Source organism: Eucyclogobius newberryi, unplaced genomic scaffold (genome assembly GCF_026437365.1).
Source record: "Eucyclogobius newberryi isolate DKJ021-1_F unplaced genomic scaffold, fEucNew1.0.hap1 SCAF_595, whole genome shotgun sequence".
Taxonomy (NCBI): Eukaryota; Metazoa; Chordata; class Actinopteri; order Gobiiformes; family Gobiidae; genus Eucyclogobius; species Eucyclogobius newberryi.
This window is the reverse complement of record NW_027316273.1, coordinates 1-22675: the sequence shown is the minus strand read 5'-3', so window position 1 is coordinate 22675 and position 22675 is coordinate 1. Positions and strand designations below refer to the sequence as shown.

General features: G+C 47.1%; 1 protein-coding gene across 1 annotated transcript; it reads right to left on the bottom strand.

Moving 5' to 3' along the window:
* Nucleotides 1-416: 416 nt before the first annotated feature.
* Nucleotides 417-20270, bottom strand: LOC140346357 (uncharacterized; the record flags this gene model as incomplete). The annotated part of the gene is made up of 8 exons (XM_072432365.1): nucleotides 417-634; nucleotides 785-898; nucleotides 956-1147; nucleotides 1207-1320; nucleotides 14776-14892; nucleotides 15019-15216; nucleotides 19753-19869; nucleotides 20103-20270. Coding segments are annotated over 8 exons (1209 nt in total), but the record flags the coding sequence as incomplete, so codon positions are not given.
* Between the last annotated feature and the right edge of the window lie 2405 nt (nucleotides 20271-22675).

Here is a 22675-nt window from a genome sequence, read left to right as displayed (position 1 = left end):
TATCCACAAACGACACAAAAAGAATTAGAACTATGAAAACTCAGGTCATTCAAATAAAATGTATGTTTGTAGCTAAAAGAGCTATAACGGCCTCAAATGAACCTGTGAGACCAGAAGGAGCCGCTCTAGGGGCCTCTGTGTGCAGGGGCCTCTAGGGCGCAGGGGCCGTGTGCACCAGTGTTATAGGAACAGGACAAAGAGGTTCAATATTTTTCCTTTTTAACATTTTTATTTGAACTTTTACAGTTTGAGTTTCAGAAACAAACTGAATAAAAACAATTTAACTTCATTTACAATTCTAACTTTACTGAAGTCCTTCATTTCAGGTCCAGGGCGTGGTCTAGGACAGGGCGTGGTCTAGGACAGGGCGGGGTCTAGGACAGGGCGGGGTCTAGGACAGGGCGTGGTCTAGGACAGGGCGTGGGGGTCTAGGACAGGGCGGGGTCTAGGACAGGGCGTGGGGCACCAGCTGGCGCAGGACCTGGTTCAAGGCCTGGACTCTGGACTCGAGGACCTGGCTCTTCTTCTGGGCGTGTCTGTGGCGCTGCTCCGTCACCTGCAGCGCCCCCTGCAGTTCAGAGTTCTCCAGGTACAGCTGCTGCACGAGGGCCCCGCTGTGGGCCCCGCGACTCATCTGCAACAGAGACGGAACAAGAACAGGTTTAGGACTGGTCTCCCCCGGGGTCTCCGTCTCCCCCGGGGTCTCCGTCTCCCCCGGGTCTCCGTCTCCCCCGGGTCTCCGTCTCCCCCGGGTCTCCGTCCCCTGTGGTCCGTCTGGTCTCACCTGGTCCTTGAGCTGCTGGACCTTCTCCTGGAGCAGGCTGCGTGTGGCCTTCAGTTGAGTTTCCAGATCTTCAGTTCTCTGCTGCAGCAAAGCCACGCCCTCCTCCACCTGAGCCTGAACACACGTTAGCACCGCGGTTAGCACAGCAGCTAGCATGTTTGTCTCTCTCACCTGTCGCTCGCCCCTCCCTCGCTCTCTTAGCTCCGCCTCCGCTCTCTCTCTCCGCTCTCGTTCGTCCTGCAGCTCGGTCAGAGCAGAGTCCAGTTCTTCCCTGGTCCTGGTTCTGGACTCGCTCTGGATCTGATGGATCTGACGCAGGTGCTGAGCCTGGACCAGACTCAGGGCCGTGTCTGCCCGGAGCGCCTGGAACAAGAGGTCAAGGGTCACTCCTGGGTCACTCCTGGGTCAGTCCTGGTCCTGACCTGGTCCTGGGCCTGGGTCTTGGCGGTCTCTAACTGGTCCAGTTGGGTCCTGAGCTCCAGCTGTTGATGGTTCAGGTTCTGGATCTGTTGGTTCTCGACCTGGACTTCATGGACCTGGAACCAAAACAAACAGAAAAGAAGCTAGCTTGTTAGCTCGTTAGCATGTTAGCACGTTATGAACCACCAACGCATGAACCACCGACACATGAACCATCAACACATGAACCATCAACAGATGAACCACCGACACATGAACCATCAACAGATGAACCACCGACACATGAACCATCAACACATGAACCATCAACAGATGAACCACCGACACATGAACCATCAACAGATGAACCACCGACACATGAACCATCAACACATGAACCATCAACAGATGAACCACCGACACATGAACCATCAACAGATGAACCACCGACACATGAACCATCAACACATGAACCATCAACAGATGAACCACCGACACATGAACCATCAACAGATGAACCACCGACACATGAACCATCAACACATGAACCATCAACAGATGAACCACCGACACATGAACCATCAACAGATGAACCACCGACACATGAACCATCAACACATGAACCATCAACACATGAACCATCAACAGATGAACCACCGACACATGAACCATCAACACATGAACCATCAACAGATGAACCACCGACACATGAACCATCAACAGATGAACCACCGACACATGAACCATCAACACATGAACCACCGACACATGAACCATCAACAGATGAACCACCGACACATGAACCATCAACACATGAACCATCAACAGATGAACCACCGACACATGAACCATCAACAGATGAACCACCGACACATGAACCATCAACACATGAACCACCGACACATGAACCACCGACACATGAACCATCAACAGATGAACCACCGACACATGAACCATCAACACATGAACCATCAACAGATGAACCACCGACACATGAACCATCAACAGATGAACCACCGACACATGAACCATCAACAGATGAACCACCGACACATGAACCATCGACACATGAACCATCAACAGATGAACCACCGACACATGAACCATCAACAGATGAACCACCGACACATGAACCATCAACAGATGAACCACCGACACATGAACCATCAACAGATGAACCACCGACACATGAACCATCAACAGATGAACCACCGACACATGAACCATCAACACATGAACCATCAACAGATGAACCACCGACACATGAACCATCAACAGATGAACCACCGACACATGAACCATCAACACATGAACCATCAACAGATGAACCACCGACACATGAACCATCAACAGATGAACCACCGACACATGAACCATCAACACATGAACCACCGACACATGAACCACCGACACATGAACCATCAACACATGAACCACCGACACATGAACCATCGACACATGAACCATCAACAGATGAACCACCGACACATGAACCATCAACAGATGAACCACCGACACATGAACCATCAACACATGAACCACCGACACATGAACCATCAACAGATGAACCACCGACACATGAACCATCAACAGATGAACCACCGACACATGAACCATCAACACATGAACCATCAACAGATGAACCACCGACACATGAACCATCAACAGATGAACCACCGACACATGAACCATCAACACATGAACCATCAACAGATGAACCACCGACACATGAACCATCAACAGATGAACCACCGACACATGAACCATCAACACATGAACCACCGACACATGAACCACCGACACATGAACCATCAACAGATGAACCACCAACACATGAACCATCAACAGATGAACCACCGACACATGAACCATCGACACATGAACCATCAACAGATGAACCACCGACACATGAACCATCAACAGATGAACCACCGACACATGAACCATCAACACATGAACCACCGACACATGAACCATCAACAGATGAACCACCGACACATGAACCATCAACAGATGAACCACCGACACATGAACCATCAACAGATGAACCACCGACACATGAACCATCAACACATGAACCACCGACACATGAACCATCAACAGATGAACCACCGACACATGAACCATCAACACATGAACCATCAACACATGAACCACCGACCCATGAACCATCAACAGATGAACCACCGACACATGAACCATCAACAGATGAACCACCGACACATGAACCATCAACAGATGAACCATCAACAGATGAACCACCGACACATGAACCACCGACACATGAACCACCGACGCATGAACCACCGACGCATGAACCATCGACAAATTAACCATCGACACATGAACCATCGACACATGAACCATCGACACATGAACCATCGACAAATGAACCATCGACACATGAACCATCGACACATGAACCATCAACACATGAACCATCGACACATGAACCACCGACAAATGAACCACCAACACATGAACCATCAACACAAGAACCATCAAAACATGAACCATCGACAAATGAACCATCGACACATGAACCATCAACACATGAACCATCGACACATGAACCATCGACACAAGAACCATCGACACATGAACCACCGACACATGAACCATCAACACATGAACCACCGGCACATGAACCATCAACACATGAACCATCAACACATGAACCATCAACACATGAACCACCGACACATGAACCACCAACACATGAACCATCAACACATGAACCACCGGCACATGAACCATCAACACATGAACCATCAACACATGAACCATCGACACATGAACCATCGATACATGAACCATCAACACAAGAACCATAAAAACATGAACCATCGACACATGAACCACCGACACATGAACCATCAACACAAGAACCATCAAAACATGAACCATCGACAAATGAACCATCGACACATGAACCATCGACACATGAACCATCGACACATGAACCATCAACACAAAAACCATCAAAACATGAACCATCGACAAATGAACCATCGACACATGAACCATCGACACATGAACCATCGACAAATGAACCATCGACACATGAACCATCGACACATGAACCACCGACACATGAACCATCAACACATGAACCATCAACACATGAACCATCGACACATGAACCACCGACACATGAACCATCAACACAAGAACCATCAAAACATGAACCATCGACACATGAACCACCGACACATGAACCATCAACACAAGAACCATCAAAACATGAACCATCGACAAATGAACCATCGACACATGAACCATCGACACATGAACCATCGACACATGAACCATCAACACAAAAACCATCAAAACATGAACCATCGACAAATGAACCATCGACACATGAACCATCGACACATGAACCATCAACACATGAACCATCGACACATGAACCACCGACACATGAACCACCGACACATGAACCATTAACACAAAAACCATCAAAACATGAACCATCGACACATGAACCATCAACACATGAACAACCGACCCATGAACAATCAACAGATGAACCACCGACACATGAACCATCAACAGATGAACCACCGACACATGAACCATCAACAGATGAACCACCGACACATGAACCACCGACGCATGAACCACCGACACATGAACCACCGACACATGAACCATCAACAGATGAACCACCGACACATGAACCATCGACACATGAACCATCAACAGATGAACCACCGACACATGAACCATCAACAGATGAACCACCGACACATGAACCATCAACAGATGAACCACCGACACATGAACCATCAACACATGAACCACCGACACATGAACCATCAACAGATGAACCACCGACACATGAACCATCAACACATGAACCATCAACAGATGAACCACCGACACATGAACCATCAACAGATGAACCACCGACACATGAACCATCAACACATGAACCACCGACACATGAACCACCGACACATGAACCATCAACAGATGAACCACCGACACATGAACCATCAACACATGAACCATCAACAGATGAACCACCGACACATGAACCATCAACAGATGAACCACCGACACATGAACCATCAACAGATGAACCACCGACACATGAACCATCGACACATGAACCATCAACAGATGAACCACCGACACATGAACCATCAACAGATGAACCACCGACACATGAACCATCAACAGATGAACCACCGACACATGAACCATCAACAGATGAACCACCGACACATGAACCATCAACACATGAACCACCGACACATGAACCATCAACAGATGAACCACCGACACATGAACCATCAACAGATGAACCACCGACACATGAACCATCAACACATGAACCATCAACAGATGAACCACCGACACATGAACCATCAACAGATGAACCACCGACACATGAACCATCAACACATGAACCATCAACAGATGAACCACCGACACATGAACCATCAACAGATGAACCACCGACACATGAACCATCAACACATGAACCACCGACACATGAACCACCGACACATGAACCATCAACACATGAACCACCGACACATGAACCATCGACACATGAACCATCAACAGATGAACCACCGACACATGAACCATCAACAGATGAACCACCGACACATGAACCATCAACACATGAACCACCGACACATGAACCATCAACAGATGAACCACCGACACATGAACCATCAACAGATGAACCACCGACACATGAACCATCAACACATGAACCATCAACAGATGAACCACCGACACATGAACCATCAACAGATGAACCACCGACACATGAACCATCAACACATGAACCATCAACAGATGAACCACCGACACATGAACCATCAACAGATGAACCACCGACACATGAACCATCAACACATGAACCACCGACACATGAACCACCGACACATGAACCATCAACAGATGAACCACCAACACATGAACCATCAACAGATGAACCACCGACACATGAACCATCGACACATGAACCATCAACAGATGAACCACCGACACATGAACCATCAACAGATGAACCACCGACACATGAACCATCAACACATGAACCACCGACACATGAACCATCAACAGATGAACCACCGACACATGAACCATCAACAGATGAACCACCGACACATGAACCATCAACAGATGAACCACCGACACATGAACCATCAACACATGAACCACCGACACATGAACCATCAACAGATGAACCACCGACACATGAACCATCAACACATGAACCATCAACACATGAACCACCGACCCATGAACCATCAACAGATGAACCACCGACACATGAACCATCAACAGATGAACCACCGACACATGAACCATCAACAGATGAACCATCAACAGATGAACCACCGACACATGAACCACCGACACATGAACCACCGACGCATGAACCACCGACGCATGAACCATCGACAAATTAACCATCGACACATGAACCATCGACACATGAACCATCGACACATGAACCATCAACACATGAACCACCGGCACATGAACCATCAACACATGAACCACCGACATATGAACCACCGACACATGAACCATCGACACATGAACCATCAACACATGAACCATCAACACATGAACCACCGACACATGAACCATCAACAGATGAACCATCAACAGATGAACCACCGACACATGAACCATCAACACATGAACCACCGACACATGAACCATCAACAGATGAACCATCAACACATGAACCACCGACACATGAACCACCGACACATGAACCATCGACACATGAACCATCGACAAATGAACCATCGACACATGAACCATCGACACATGAACCATCGACACATGAACCATCAACACATGAACCATCGACACATGAACCACCGGCACATGAACCACCAACACATGAACCATCAACACAAGAACCATCAACACAAGAACCATCAAAACATGAACCATCGACAAATGAACCATCGACACATGAACCATCAACACATGAACCATCGACACATGAACCATCGACACAAGAACCATCGACACATGAACCACCGACACATGAACCATCAACACATGAACCACCGACACATGAACCACCGACGCATGAACCACCGACACATGAACCACCGACACATGAACCATCAACAGATGAACCACCGACACATGAACCATCGACACATGAACCATCAACAGATGAACCACCGACACATGAACCATCAACAGATGAACCACCGACACATGAACCATCAACAGATGAACCACCGACACATGAACCATCAACACATGAACCACCGACACATGAACCATCAACAGATGAACCACCGACACATGAACCATCAACACATGAACCATCAACAGATGAACCACCGACACATGAACCATCAACAGATGAACCACCGACACATGAACCATCAACACATGAACCACCGACACATGAACCACCGACACATGAACCATCAACAGATGAACCACCGACACATGAACCATCAACACATGAACCATCAACAGATGAACCACCGACACATGAACCATCAACAGATGAACCACCGACACATGAACCATCAACAGATGAACCACCGACACATGAACCATCGACACATGAACCATCAACAGATGAACCACCGACACATGAACCATCAACAGATGAACCACCGACACATGAACCATCAACAGATGAACCACCGACACATGAACCATCAACAGATGAACCACCGACACATGAACCATCAACACATGAACCACCGACACATGAACCATCAACAGATGAACCACCGACACATGAACCATCAACAGATGAACCACCGACACATGAACCATCAACACATGAACCATCAACAGATGAACCACCGACACATGAACCATCAACAGATGAACCACCGACACATGAACCATCAACACATGAACCATCAACAGATGAACCACCGACACATGAACCATCAACAGATGAACCACCGACACATGAACCATCAACACATGAACCACCGACACATGAACCACCGACACATGAACCATCAACACATGAACCACCGACACATGAACCATCGACACATGAACCATCAACAGATGAACCACCGACACATGAACCATCAACAGATGAACCACCGACACATGAACCATCAACACATGAACCACCGACACATGAACCATCAACAGATGAACCACCGACACATGAACCATCAACAGATGAACCACCGACACATGAACCATCAACACATGAACCATCAACAGATGAACCACCGACACATGAACCATCAACAGATGAACCACCGACACATGAACCATCAACACATGAACCATCAACAGATGAACCACCGACACATGAACCATCAACAGATGAACCACCGACACATGAACCATCAACACATGAACCACCGACACATGAACCACCGACACATGAACCATCAACAGATGAACCACCAACACATGAACCATCAACAGATGAACCACCGACACATGAACCATCGACACATGAACCATCAACAGATGAACCACCGACACATGAACCATCAACAGATGAACCACCGACACATGAACCATCAACACATGAACCACCGACACATGAACCATCAACAGATGAACCACCGACACATGAACCATCAACAGATGAACCACCGACACATGAACCATCAACAGATGAACCACCGACACATGAACCATCAACACATGAACCACCGACACATGAACCATCAACAGATGAACCACCGACACATGAACCATCAACACATGAACCATCAACACATGAACCACCGACCCATGAACCATCAACAGATGAACCACCGACACATGAACCATCAACAGATGAACCACCGACACATGAACCATCAACAGATGAACCATCAACAGATGAACCACCGACACATGAACCACCGACACATGAACCACCGACGCATGAACCACCGACGCATGAACCATCGACAAATTAACCATCGACACATGAACCATCGACACATGAACCATCGACACATGAACCATCAACACATGAACCACCGGCACATGAACCATCAACACATGAACCACCGACATATGAACCACCGACACATGAACCATCGACACATGAACCATCAACACATGAACCATCAACACATGAACCACCGACACATGAACCATCAACAGATGAACCATCAACAGATGAACCACCGACACATGAACCATCAACACATGAACCACCGACACATGAACCATCAACAGATGAACCATCAACACATGAACCACCGACACATGAACCACCGACACATGAACCATCGACACATGAACCATCGACAAATGAACCATCGACACATGAACCATCGACACATGAACCATCGACACATGAACCATCAACACATGAACCATCGACACATGAACCACCGGCACATGAACCACCAACACATGAACCATCAACACAAGAACCATCAACACAAGAACCATCAAAACATGAACCATCGACAAATGAACCATCGACACATGAACCATCAACACATGAACCATCGACACATGAACCATCGACACAAGAACCATCGACACATGAACCACCGACACATGAACCATCAACACATGAACCACCGGCACATGAACCATCAACACATGAACCATCAACACATGAACCATCAACACATGAACCACCGACACATGAACCACCAACACATGAACCATCAACACATGAACCACCGGCACATGAACCATCAACACATGAACCATCAACACATGAACCATCGACACATGAACCACCGATACATGAACCATCAACACAAGAACCATAAAAACATGAACCATCGACACATGAACCACCGACACATGAACCATCAACACAAGAACCATCAAAACATGAACCATCGACAAATGAACCATCGACACATGAACCATCGACACATGAACCATCGACACATGAACCATCAACACAAAAACCATCAAAACATGAACCATCGACAAATGAACCATCGACACATGAACCATCGACACATGAACCATCGACAAATGAACCATCGACACATGAACCATCGACACATGAACCACCGACACATGAACCATCAACACATGAACCATCAACACATGAACCATCGACACATGAACCACCGACACATGAACCATCAACACAAGAACCATCAAAACATGAACCATCGACACATGAACCACCGACACATGAACCATCAACACAAGAACCATCAAAACATGAACCATCGACAAATGAACCATCGACACATGAACCATCGACACATGAACCATCGACACATGAACCATCAACACAAAAACCATCAAAACATGAACCATCGACAAATGAACCATCGACACATGAACCATCGACACATGAACCATCAACACATGAACCATCGACACATGAACCACCGACACATGAACCACCGACACATGAACCATTAACACAAAAACCATCAAAACATGAACCATCGACACATGAACCATCAACACATGAACAACCGACCCATGAACAATCAACAGATGAACCACCGACACATGAACCATCAACAGATGAACCACCGACACATGAACCATCAACAGATGAACCACCGACACATGAACCACCGACGCATGAACCATCGACACATGAACCACCGACACATGAACCACCGGCACATGAACCATCGACACATGAACCATCAACACAAGAACCATCAACACATGAACCACCGACACATGAACCACCGACACATGAACCACCGACACATGAACCATTAACACAAAAACCATCAAAACATGAACCATCGACAAATGAACCATCGACACATGAACCACCAACACATGAACCACATGAACCACCGACACATGAACCACCGACACATGAACCATCAACAGATGAACCACCGACACATGAACCATCAACACATGAACCACATGAACCACCGACACATGAACCATCAACAGATGAACCACCGACACATGAACCACCGACACATGAACCATCAACAGATGAACCACCGACACATGAACCATCAACAGATGAACCATCAACAGATGAACCACCGACACATGAACCATCAACACATGAACCACATGAACCACCGACACATGAACCATCAACAGATGAACCACCGACACATGAACCATCAATACATGAACCACCGACACATGAACCATCAACACATGAACCACATAAACCACCGACACATGAACCATCAACAGATGAACCACCGACACATGAACCACCGACACATGAACCACCGACACATGAACCATCAACAGATGAACCACCGACACATGAACCACCGACACATGAACCATCAACAGATGAACCACCGACACATGAACCATCAACAGATGAACCACCGACACATGAACCACCGACACATGAACCATCGACAAATGAACCATCGACACATGAACCATCAACACATGAACCATCGACACATGAACCATCGACACATGAACCATCGACACATGAACCATCGACACATGAACCATCGACACATGAACCACCAACACATGAACCATCAACACATGAACCACCGGCACATGAACCATCAACACATGAACCATCAACACATGAACCATCGACACATGAACCACCGACACATGAACCACCAACACATGAACCATCAACACATGAACCACCGGCACATGAACCATCAACACATGAACCATCAACACATGAACCACCGACACATGAACCACCGACACATGAACCATCAACACATGAACCACCGACACATGAACCATCAACACATGAACCATCAACACATGAACCATCGACACATGAACCACCGATACATGAACCATCAACACAAGAACCATCAAAACATGAACCATCGACACATGAACCACCGACACATGAACCATCAACACAAGAACCATCAAAACATGAACCATCGACAAATGAACCATCGACACATGAACCATCGACACATGAACCATCAACACAAAAACCATCAAAACATGAACCATCGACAAATGAACCATCGACACATGAACCATCGACACATGAACCATTGACAAATGAACCATCGACACATGAACCACCGACACATGAACCATCAACACATGAACCATCAACACATGAACCATCGACACATGAACCACCGACACATGAACCATCAACACAAGAACCATCAAAACATGAACCATCGACACATGAACCACCGACACATGAACCATCAACACAAGAACCATCAAAACATGAACCATCGACAAATGAACCATCGACACATGAACCATCGACACATGAACCATCGACACATGAACCATCAACACAAAAACCATCAAAACATGAACCATCGACAAATGAACCACCGACACATGAACCATCGACACATGAACCATCAACACATGAACCATCGACACATGAACCACCGACACATGAACCACCGACACATGAACCATTAACACATGAACCATCGACACATGAACCATCAACACATGAACCATCGACACATGAACCACCGACACATGAACCACCGACACAAAAACCATCAAAACATGAACCATCGACACATGAACCATCAACACATGAACCACCGACCCATGAACCATCAACAGATGAACCACCGACACATGAACCATCAACAGATGAACCACCGACACATGAACCATCAACAGATGAACCATCAACAGATGAACCACCGACACATGAACCACCGACACATGAACCACCGGCACATGAACCATCGACACATGAACCATCAACACAAGAACCATCAACACATGAACCATCAACACATGAACCACCGACACATGAACCACCGACACATGAACCATCAACACATGAACCATCAACACATGAACCACCGACACATGAACCATCGACACATGAACCATCAACACATGAACCATCAACACATGAACCACCGACACATGAACCACCGACACATGAACCACCGACACATGAACCATTAACACAAAAACCATCAAAACATGAACCATCGACAAATGAACCATCGACACATGAACCACCAACACATGAACCACCAACACATGAACCATCGACAAATTAACCATCGACACATGAACCATCGACACATGAACCATCGACACATGAACCATCAACACATGAACCACCGACACATGAACCATCGACACATGAACCATCAACACATGAACCATCAACACATGAACCACCGACACATGAACCACCGACACATGAACCACCGACACATGAACCATTAACACAAAAACCATCAAAACATGAACCATCGACAAATGAACCATCGACACATGAACCACCAACACATGAACCACCAACACATGAACCATCGACAAATTAACCATCGACACATGAACCATCGACACATGAACCACCGACACATGAACCATCAACAGATGAACCACCGACACATGAACCATCAACAGATGAACCACCGACACATGAACCACCGACACATGAACCATCAACAGATGAACCACCGACACATGAACCATCAACAGATGAACCACCGACACATGAACCACCGACACATGAACCATCGACAAATGAACCATCGACACATGAACCATCAACACATGAACCATCGACACATGAACCATCGACACATGAACCATCGACACATGAACCATCGACACATGAACCACCGACACATGAACCACCAACACATGAACCATCAACACATGAACCACCGGCACATGAACCATCAACACATGAACCATCAACACATGAACCATCAACACATGAACCACTGACACATGAACCACCAACACATGAACCATCAACACATGAACCACCGGCACATGAACCATCAACACATGAACCATCAACACATGAACCATCAACACATGAACCATCAACACATGAACCATCGACACATGAACCACCGACACATGAACCATCAACACAAGAACCATCAAAACATGAACCATCGACACATGAACCACCGACACATGAACCATCAACACAAGAACCATCAAAACATGAACCATCGACAAATGAACCATCGACACATGAACCATCGACACATGAACCATCGACACATGAACCATCAACACAAAAACCATCAAAACATGAACCATCGACAAATGAACCATCGACACATGAACCATCGACACATGAACCATCGACAAATGAACCATCGACACATGAACCATCGACACATGAACCACCGACACATGAACCATCAACACAAGAACCATCAAAACATGAACCATCGACACATGAACCACCGACACATGAACCATCAACACAAGAACCATCAAAACATGAACCATCGACAAATGAACCACCAACACATGAACCACCGACACATGAACCATCAACACATGAACCATCAACACATGAACCACCGACACATGAACCACCGACACATGAACCACCGGCACATGAACCATCGACACATGAACCATCGACACATGAACCACCGACACATGAACCATCGACACATGAACCACCAACACATGAACCATCAACACATGAACCACCGGCACATGAACCACCGACACATGAACCATCGACACATGAACCATCGACACATGAACCACCGACACATGAACCATCGACACATGAACCACCAACACATGAACCACCGGCACATGAACCATCGACACATGAACCATCAACACAAGAACCATCAACACATGAACCATCAACACATGAACCACCGACACATGAACCATCGACACATGAACCATCGACACATGAACCATCGGCTCTAAACTGAACTCAGATGGACATTCCAATGGGAGGTTTCGGGGGAGGATCTGACCTTTGACTCTAGTTCCTGGTTTGTGACTCGCAGCTGCTGTAGCTCCGCCTCCAACGATGATATCACTTCCTCTTTCTCTGCGAGGAACTTCCTGAAATTGGACTCCAGCTCCTCCACCTGAGCCGGACCAGAACCAGGTCAGAACCAGGTCAGAACCAGGTGGGAACCAGGTCAGAACCAGGTCAGAACCAGGTGGGAACCAGGTCAGAACCAGGTCAGAACCAGGTGGGAACCAGGACTGACCTTGTGGTGCGCCTCCTGCAGTCTCCTCTGTGCTTGTGTCACTTCCTGTTTGTGGTTCAGAGTCTCCTGATTGGTCGACTGTAGCTGCGCCCGAAGCGACTCCGCCTCCAACTCTAGAGACTTCAGAGATGCATTCAACAGCTCCACCTGCAGGACAAACTGGATATGAACCAGGTCTAAACCAGGTCTAAACCAGGACTAAATCAGGTCTAAACCAGGACTAAACCAGGTCTAAACAAGGTCTAAACCAGGTCTAAACCAGGACTAAACCAGGACTAAACCAGGACTAAACCAGGTCTAAACCAGGACTAAACCAGGTCTAAACCAGGACTAAACCAGGACTAAACCAGGTCTAAACCAGGTCTAAACCAGGACTAAACCAGGTCTAAACCAGGACTAAACCAGGTCTAAACCAGGACTAAACCAGGTCTAAACCAGGACTAAACCAGGTCTAAACCAGGTCTAAACCAGGTCTAAACCAGGTCGAAACCAGGTCTAAACCAGGACTAAACCAGGTCTAAACCAGGTCCAAACCAGGACTAAACCAGGTCTAAACCAGGTCTAAACCAGGTCTAAACCAGGTCTAAACCAGGTCTAAACCAGGACTAAACCAGGACTAAACCAGGTCTAAACCAGGACTAAACCAGGTCTAAACCAGGTCTAAACCAGGACTAAACCAGGTCTAAACCAGGACTAAACCAGGACTAAACCAGGACTAAACCAGGTCTAAACCAGGACTAAACCAGGTCTAAACCAGGTCTAAACCAGGTCTAAACCAGGACTAGTTCAGGACTAGTTCAGGACTAAACCAGGTCTAAACCAGGTCTAAACCAGGACTACTTCAGGTCTAAACCAGGACTAAACCAGGTCTAAACCAGGACTAAACCAGGTCTAAACCAGGTCTAAACCAGGTCTAAACCAGGACTAAACCAGGACTAAACCAGGTCGAAACCAGGTCGAAACCAGGTCTAAACCAGGACTAAACCAGGACTAAACCAGGACTAAACCAGGACTAAACCAGGTCTAAACCAGGTCCAAACCAGGTCTAAACCAGGACTAAACCAGGTCTAAACCAGGTCTAAACCAGGACTAAACCAGGTCTAAACCAGGACTAAACCAGGTCTAAACCAGGTCCAAACCAGGTCTAAACCAGGACTAAACCAGGACTAAACCAGGTCTAAACCAGGACTAAACCAGGTCTAAACCAGGTCTAAACCAGGTCCAAACCAGGACTAAACCAGGTCTAAACCAGGACTAAACCAGGTCTAAACCAGGTCTAAACCAGGTCTAAACCAGGTCTAAACCAGGTCTAAACCAGGTCCAAACCAGGTCTAAACCAGGTCCAAACCAGGTCTAAACCAGGTCTAAACCAGGTCTAAACCAGGACTAAACCAGGTCTAAACCAGGACTAATTCAGGTCTAAACCAGGACTAAATCAGGTCTAAACCAGGTCTAAACCAGGACTCAAGCAGGTCTAAACCAGGACTAAACCAGGTCTAAACCAGGACTAAACCAGGTCTAAACCAGGACTAAACAAGGACTACTTCAGGACTAAACCAGGTCCAAACCAGGTCCAAACCAGGTCTAAACCAGGACTAAACCAGGTCCAAACCAGGTCTAAACCAGGACTAAATCAGGTCTAAACCAGGTCTAAACCAGGTCTAAACCAGGACTAAATCAGGTCTAAACCAGGACTAAATCAGGTCTAAACCAGGACTCAAGCAGGTCTAAACCAGGACTAAACCAGGTCTAAACCAGGACTAATTCAGGTCTAAACCAGGACTAAAGCAGGTCTAAACCAGGACTAAACCAGGTCTAAACCAGGTCTAAACCAGGACTAAACCAGGTCTAAACAAGGACTACTTCAGGACTAAACCAGGTCCAAACCAGGTCCAAACCAGGTCTAAACCAGGTCTAAACCAGGTCTAAACCAGGACTAAACCAGGACTAAACCAGGTCTAAACAAGGACTACTTCAGGACTAAACCAGGTCCAAACCAGGTCCAAACCAGGTCTAAACAAGGTCTAAACCAGGTCTAAACCAGGACTAAACCAGGACTAAACCAGGACTAAACCAGGTCTAAACCAGGACTAAACCAGGTCTAAACCAGGACTAAACCAGGTCTAAACCAGGTCTAAACCAGGTCTAAACCAGGACTAAACCAGGTCTAAACCAGGACTAAACCAGGACTAAACCAGGACTAAACCAGGTCTAAACCAGGACTAAACCAGGTCTAAACCAGGTCCAAACCAGGTCTAAACCAGGTCTAAACCAGGTCGAAACCAGGTCTAAACCAGGTCTAAACCAGGTCCAAACCAGGACTAAACCAGGTCTAAACCAGGTCTAAACCAGGTCTAAACCAGGACTAAACCAGGACTAAACCAGGTCTAAACCAGGACTAAACCAGGTCTAAACCAGGACTAAACCAGGTCTAAACCAGGACTAAACCAGGACTAAACCAGGACTAAACCAGGTCTAAACCAGGACTAAACCAGGTCTAAACCAGGTCTAAACCAGGTCTAAACCAGGTCTAAACCAGGTCTAAACCAGGACTACTTCAGGTCTAAACCAGGACTAAACCAGGTCTAAACCAGGACTAAACCAGGTCTAAACCAGGACTAAACCAGGACTAAACCAGGTCTAAACCAGGTCTAAACCAGGACTAAACCAGGTCTAAACCAGGACTAAACCAGGTCTAAACCAGGACTAAACCAGGACTAAACCAGGTCGAAACCAGGTCGAAACCAGGTCTAAACCAGGACTAAACCAGGTCTAAACCAGGTCGAAACCAGGTCTAAACCAGGACTAAACCAGGACTAAACCAGGTCTAAACCAGGACTAAACCAGGACTAAACCAGGACTAAACCAGGTCTAAACCAGGACTAAACCAGGTCTAAACCAGGTCTAAACCAGGTCTAAACCAGGTCTAAACCAGGACTACTTCAGGTCTAAACCAGGACTAAACCAGGTCTAAACCAGGACTAAACCAGGTCTAAACCAGGACTAAACCAGGACTAAACCAGGTCTAAACCAGGTCTAAACCAGGACTAAACCAGGTCTAAACCAGGACTAAACCAGGTCTAAACCAGGACTAAACCAGGACTAAACCAGGTCGAAACCAGGTCGAAACCAGGTCTAAACCAGGACTAAACCAGGACTAAACCAGGACTAAACCAGGTCTAAACCAGGTCTAAACCAGGTCTAAATCAGGACTAAACCAGGTCTAAACCAGGTCTAAACCAGGTCTAAACCAGGACTAAACCAGGACTAAACCAGGACTAAACCAGGTCTAAACCAGGTCTAAACCAGGTCTAAACCAGGACTAAACCAGGTCTAAACCAGGTCTAAACCAGGACTAAACCAGGTCTAAACCAGGTCTAAACCAGGTCTAAACCAGGACTAAACCAGGTCTAAACCAGGACTAAATCAGGTCTAAACCAGGACTAAATCGGGACTAAACCGGGACTAAACCGGGTCTAAACCGGGTCTAAACCGGGTCTAAACCAGCTCTAAACCAGGACTAAACCAGGTCTAAACCAGGTCTAAACCAGGACTAAACCAGGTCTAAACCAGGTCTAAACCAGGACTAAACCAGGTCTAAACCAGGTCTAAACCAGTTCTAAACCAGGTCTAAACCAGGACTAAACCAGGACTAAACCAGGACTAAACCAGGTCTAAACCAGGACTAAACCAGGACTAAACCAGGACTAAACCAGGACTAAACCAGGACTAAACCAGGTCTAAACCAGGTCTAAACCAGGACTAAACCAGGTCTAACCAGGTCCAAACCAGGACTAAACCAGGACTAAACCAGGTCTAAACCAGGTCTAAACCAGGTCTAAACCAGGTCTAAACCAGGACTAAACCAGGTCTAAACCAGGTCCAAACCAGGTCCAAACCAGGTCTAAACCAGGACTAAACCAGGACTAAACCAGGTCTAAACCAGGTCTAAACCAGGACTAAACCAGGACTAAACCAGGACTAAATCAGGTCTAAACCAGGTCTAAACCAGGACTAAATCAGGTCTAAACCAGGTCTAAACCAGGTCTAAACCAGGTCTAAACCAGGTCTAAACCAGGACTCAAGCAGGTCTAAACCAGGACTAAACCAGGTCTAAACCAGGACTAAACCAGGACTAAACCAGGTCCAAACCAGGTCTAAACCAGGACTAAACCAGGTCTAAACTAGGACTAAACCAGGACTAAACCAGGACTAAACCAGGTCTAAACCAGGACTAAACCAGGACTAAACCAGGTCTAAACCAGGTCAAAACCAGGTCTAAACCAGGTCTAAACTAGGACTAAACCAGGACTAAACCAGGACTAAACCAGGACTAAACCAGGTCTAAACCAGGTCTAAACCAGGTCAAAACCAGGTCTAAACCAGGACTAAACCAGGACTAAACCAGGTCTAAACCAGGACTAAACCAGGACTAAACCAGGTCTAAACCAGGTCTAAACCAGGACTAAACCAGGTCTAAACCAGGACTAAACCAGGTCTAAACCAGGTCTAAACCAGGTCTAAACCAGGTCTAAACCAGGACTAAACCAGGTCTAAACCAGGTCTAAACCAGGTCTAAACCAGGTCTAAACCAGGTCTACACCAGGTCTAAACCAGGTCTAAACCAGGACTAAATCAGGACTAAACCAGGTCTAAACCAGGACTAAACCAGGTCTAAACCAGGTCTAAACCAGGACTAAATCAGGACTAAACCAGGTCTAAACCAGGACTCACCCTGGTCTTGGAGGAGGCGAGCTCCGTCTGCAGCAGATGTTTCTCTTGGTTCCAGGAGTTCAGTCTTTGTTGTTTGTCTCTCTCTGTTTGGACCAGTTCCTCCTTCAGATGCTGCACCTGAGACAGACCAGGACTCAGACCAGGACTCAGACCAGGACTCAGACCAGGACTCAGACCAGGACTCAGACCAGGACTCAGACCAGGACTCAGACCAGGACTCAGACCAGGACTCAGACCAGGACTCAGACCAGGACTCAGACCAGGACTCAGACCAGGACTCAGACCAGGACTCAGACCAGGACTCAGACCAGGACTCAGACCAGGACTCAGACTCTGCTCGGGGTACTCACGGTGGCGCTGTGCTGGTCCTGCTCGCGGCTCAGGGACTTGAGGCGCTCCTGGACCAGGACCAGGTTCTCCTGGTCTCCTCGGGTCCTGGAGCTCAGATCTGCGTTTGAGGCGCTCAGATCCAGATTTCTGCTGCTCAAGTCCAGGATCTGCTTCCGAAGGTCCGAGTTCTGTCAAGACCAGGACCAGAACCAGACCAGGACCAGACTCAAGACTAGAACATGACATTTAGAGCTTCAACTAAGAATTTGAACTAAACCAGGTCTAAACCAGGACTGAACCAGGACTAAACCAGGACTAAACCAGGACTAAACCAGGACTAAACCAGGACTAAACCAGGACTAAACCAGGTCTAAACCAGGACTGAACCAGGACTAAACCAGGACTAAACCAGGACTAAACCAGGACTAAACCAGGACTAAACCAGGTCTAAACCAGGACTGAACCAGGACTAAACCAGGACTAAACCAGGTCTAAACCAGGACTAAACCAGACTAAACCAGGACTAAACCAGGACTAAACCAGGTCTTAACCAGGACTAAACCAGGACTAAACCAGACTAAACCAGACTAAACCAGGACTAAACCAGGACTAAACCAGGACTAAACCAGGTCTAAACCAGGACTGAACCAGGTCTAAACCAGGACTGAACCAGGACTAAACCAGGACTAAACCAGGACTAAACCAGGACTAAACCAGGACTAAACCAGGACTAAACCAGGTCTAAACCAGGACTAAACCAGGACTAAACCAGGACTAAACCAGGTCTAAACCAGGACTGAACCAGGACTAAACCAGGACTAAACCAGGACTAAACCAGGACTAAACCAGGACTAAACCAGGTCTAAACCAGGACTGAACCAGGACTAAACCAGGTCTAAACCAGGACTGAACCAGGACTAAACCAGGACTAAACCAGGACTAAACCAGGACTAAACCAGGTCTAAACCAGGACTGAACCAGGACTAAACCAGGACTAAACCAGGTCTAAACCAGGACTAAACCAGACTAAACCAGGACTAAACCAGGACTAAACCAGGTCTTAACCAGGACTAAACCAGGACTAAACCAGACTAAACCAGACTAAACCAGGACTAAACCAGGACTAAACCAGGACTAAACCAGGACTAAACCAGGTCTTAACCAGGACTAAACCAGGACTAAACCAGACTAAACCAGACTAAACCAGGACTAAACCAGGACTAAACCAGGACTAAACCAGGACTAAACCAGGTCTAAACCAGGACTGAACCAGGTCTAAACCAGGACTGAACCAGGACTAAACCAGGACTAAACCAGGACTAAACCAGGACTAAACCAGGTCTAAACCAGGACTAAACCAGGACTAAACCAGGACTAAACCAGGTCTAAACCAGGACTGAACCAGGACTAAACCAGGACTAAACCAGGACTAAACCAGGTCTAAACCAGGACTGAACCAGGTCTAAACCAGGTCTAAACCAGGACTAAACCAGGTCTAAACCAGGACTAAACCAGGACTAAACTAGGACTAAACCAGGTCTAAACCAGGTCTAAACCAGGACTGAACCAGGTCTAAACCAGGACTAAACCAGGTCTAAACCAGGTCTAAACCAGGTCTAAACCAGGACTAAACAAAGACCTCTTTGTGCAGTCGCTCCTGATCTTCTTTCATTCGTTCTCGTTCTCGTTCCGTCTGTTCTGTTTTCCTCCTGTGAAATACAAACGTTTCAAAGACGATGAAGGAAAGATCTAAAGACCAAACTAAGACCAAACTAAAGACAAAACTATTCCAATGAAGACGACCAGATGAATATTCTGACCGTTTCCGATCCACTTCCTCCTCCAGCGCCGTCACTTCCTGTTGGAGCAGAGACACCCGCTCATGAAGAGCGGCGTTTTCAGACCTCACGTCCTCCAGCTGAGTCCTACAGAGGAGGAGAGGAGGAGGAGGAGAGGAGAAGAGGAGGAGGAGGAGAAAAGGAGAAGGAGGAGGAGGAGAAGAGGAAGAGAAGGAGAATAGGAGGAGGAGAAGAGGAGGAGGAGAAGAGGAAGAGGAGGAGGAGGAGGAGAGGGAGAAGAGGAGGAGGAGGAGAAAAGGAGAAGGAGGAGGAGGAGAAGAGGAAGAGAAGGAGAATAGGAGGAGGAGAAGAGGAGGAGGAGAAGAGGAAGAGGAGGAGGAGGAGGAGAGGGAGAAGAGGAGGAGGAGAAGAGGAGAAGAGAAGGAGGAGAAGAGGAGAAGGAGAAGAGGAGGAGGAGAAGAGGAAGAGAAGGAGAATAGGAGGAGGAGAAGAGGAGGAGGAGAAGAGGAAGAGGAGGAGGAGGAGGAGAGGGAGAAGAGGAGGAGGAGAAGGAGAAGAGGAGGAGAAGGAGAAGAGGAGGATGGGAGAAGAGGAGGAGAAGAGGAGGCGGAGGAGGAGGAGGGGAAGAGGAGGAGGGGAAGATGAGAAGAGGAGGAGGAGGAGAAGAAGAGGGGAGAGGAGGAGGAGAAGAGGAGGAGGAGAAGAAGAGGAGAGGAGCAGAGGAGGAGGAGAAGGAGGAGAATGAGAAGATGAGGAGGAGAGGAGAAGAGGAGGAGGAGAAAAGGAGAAGGAGG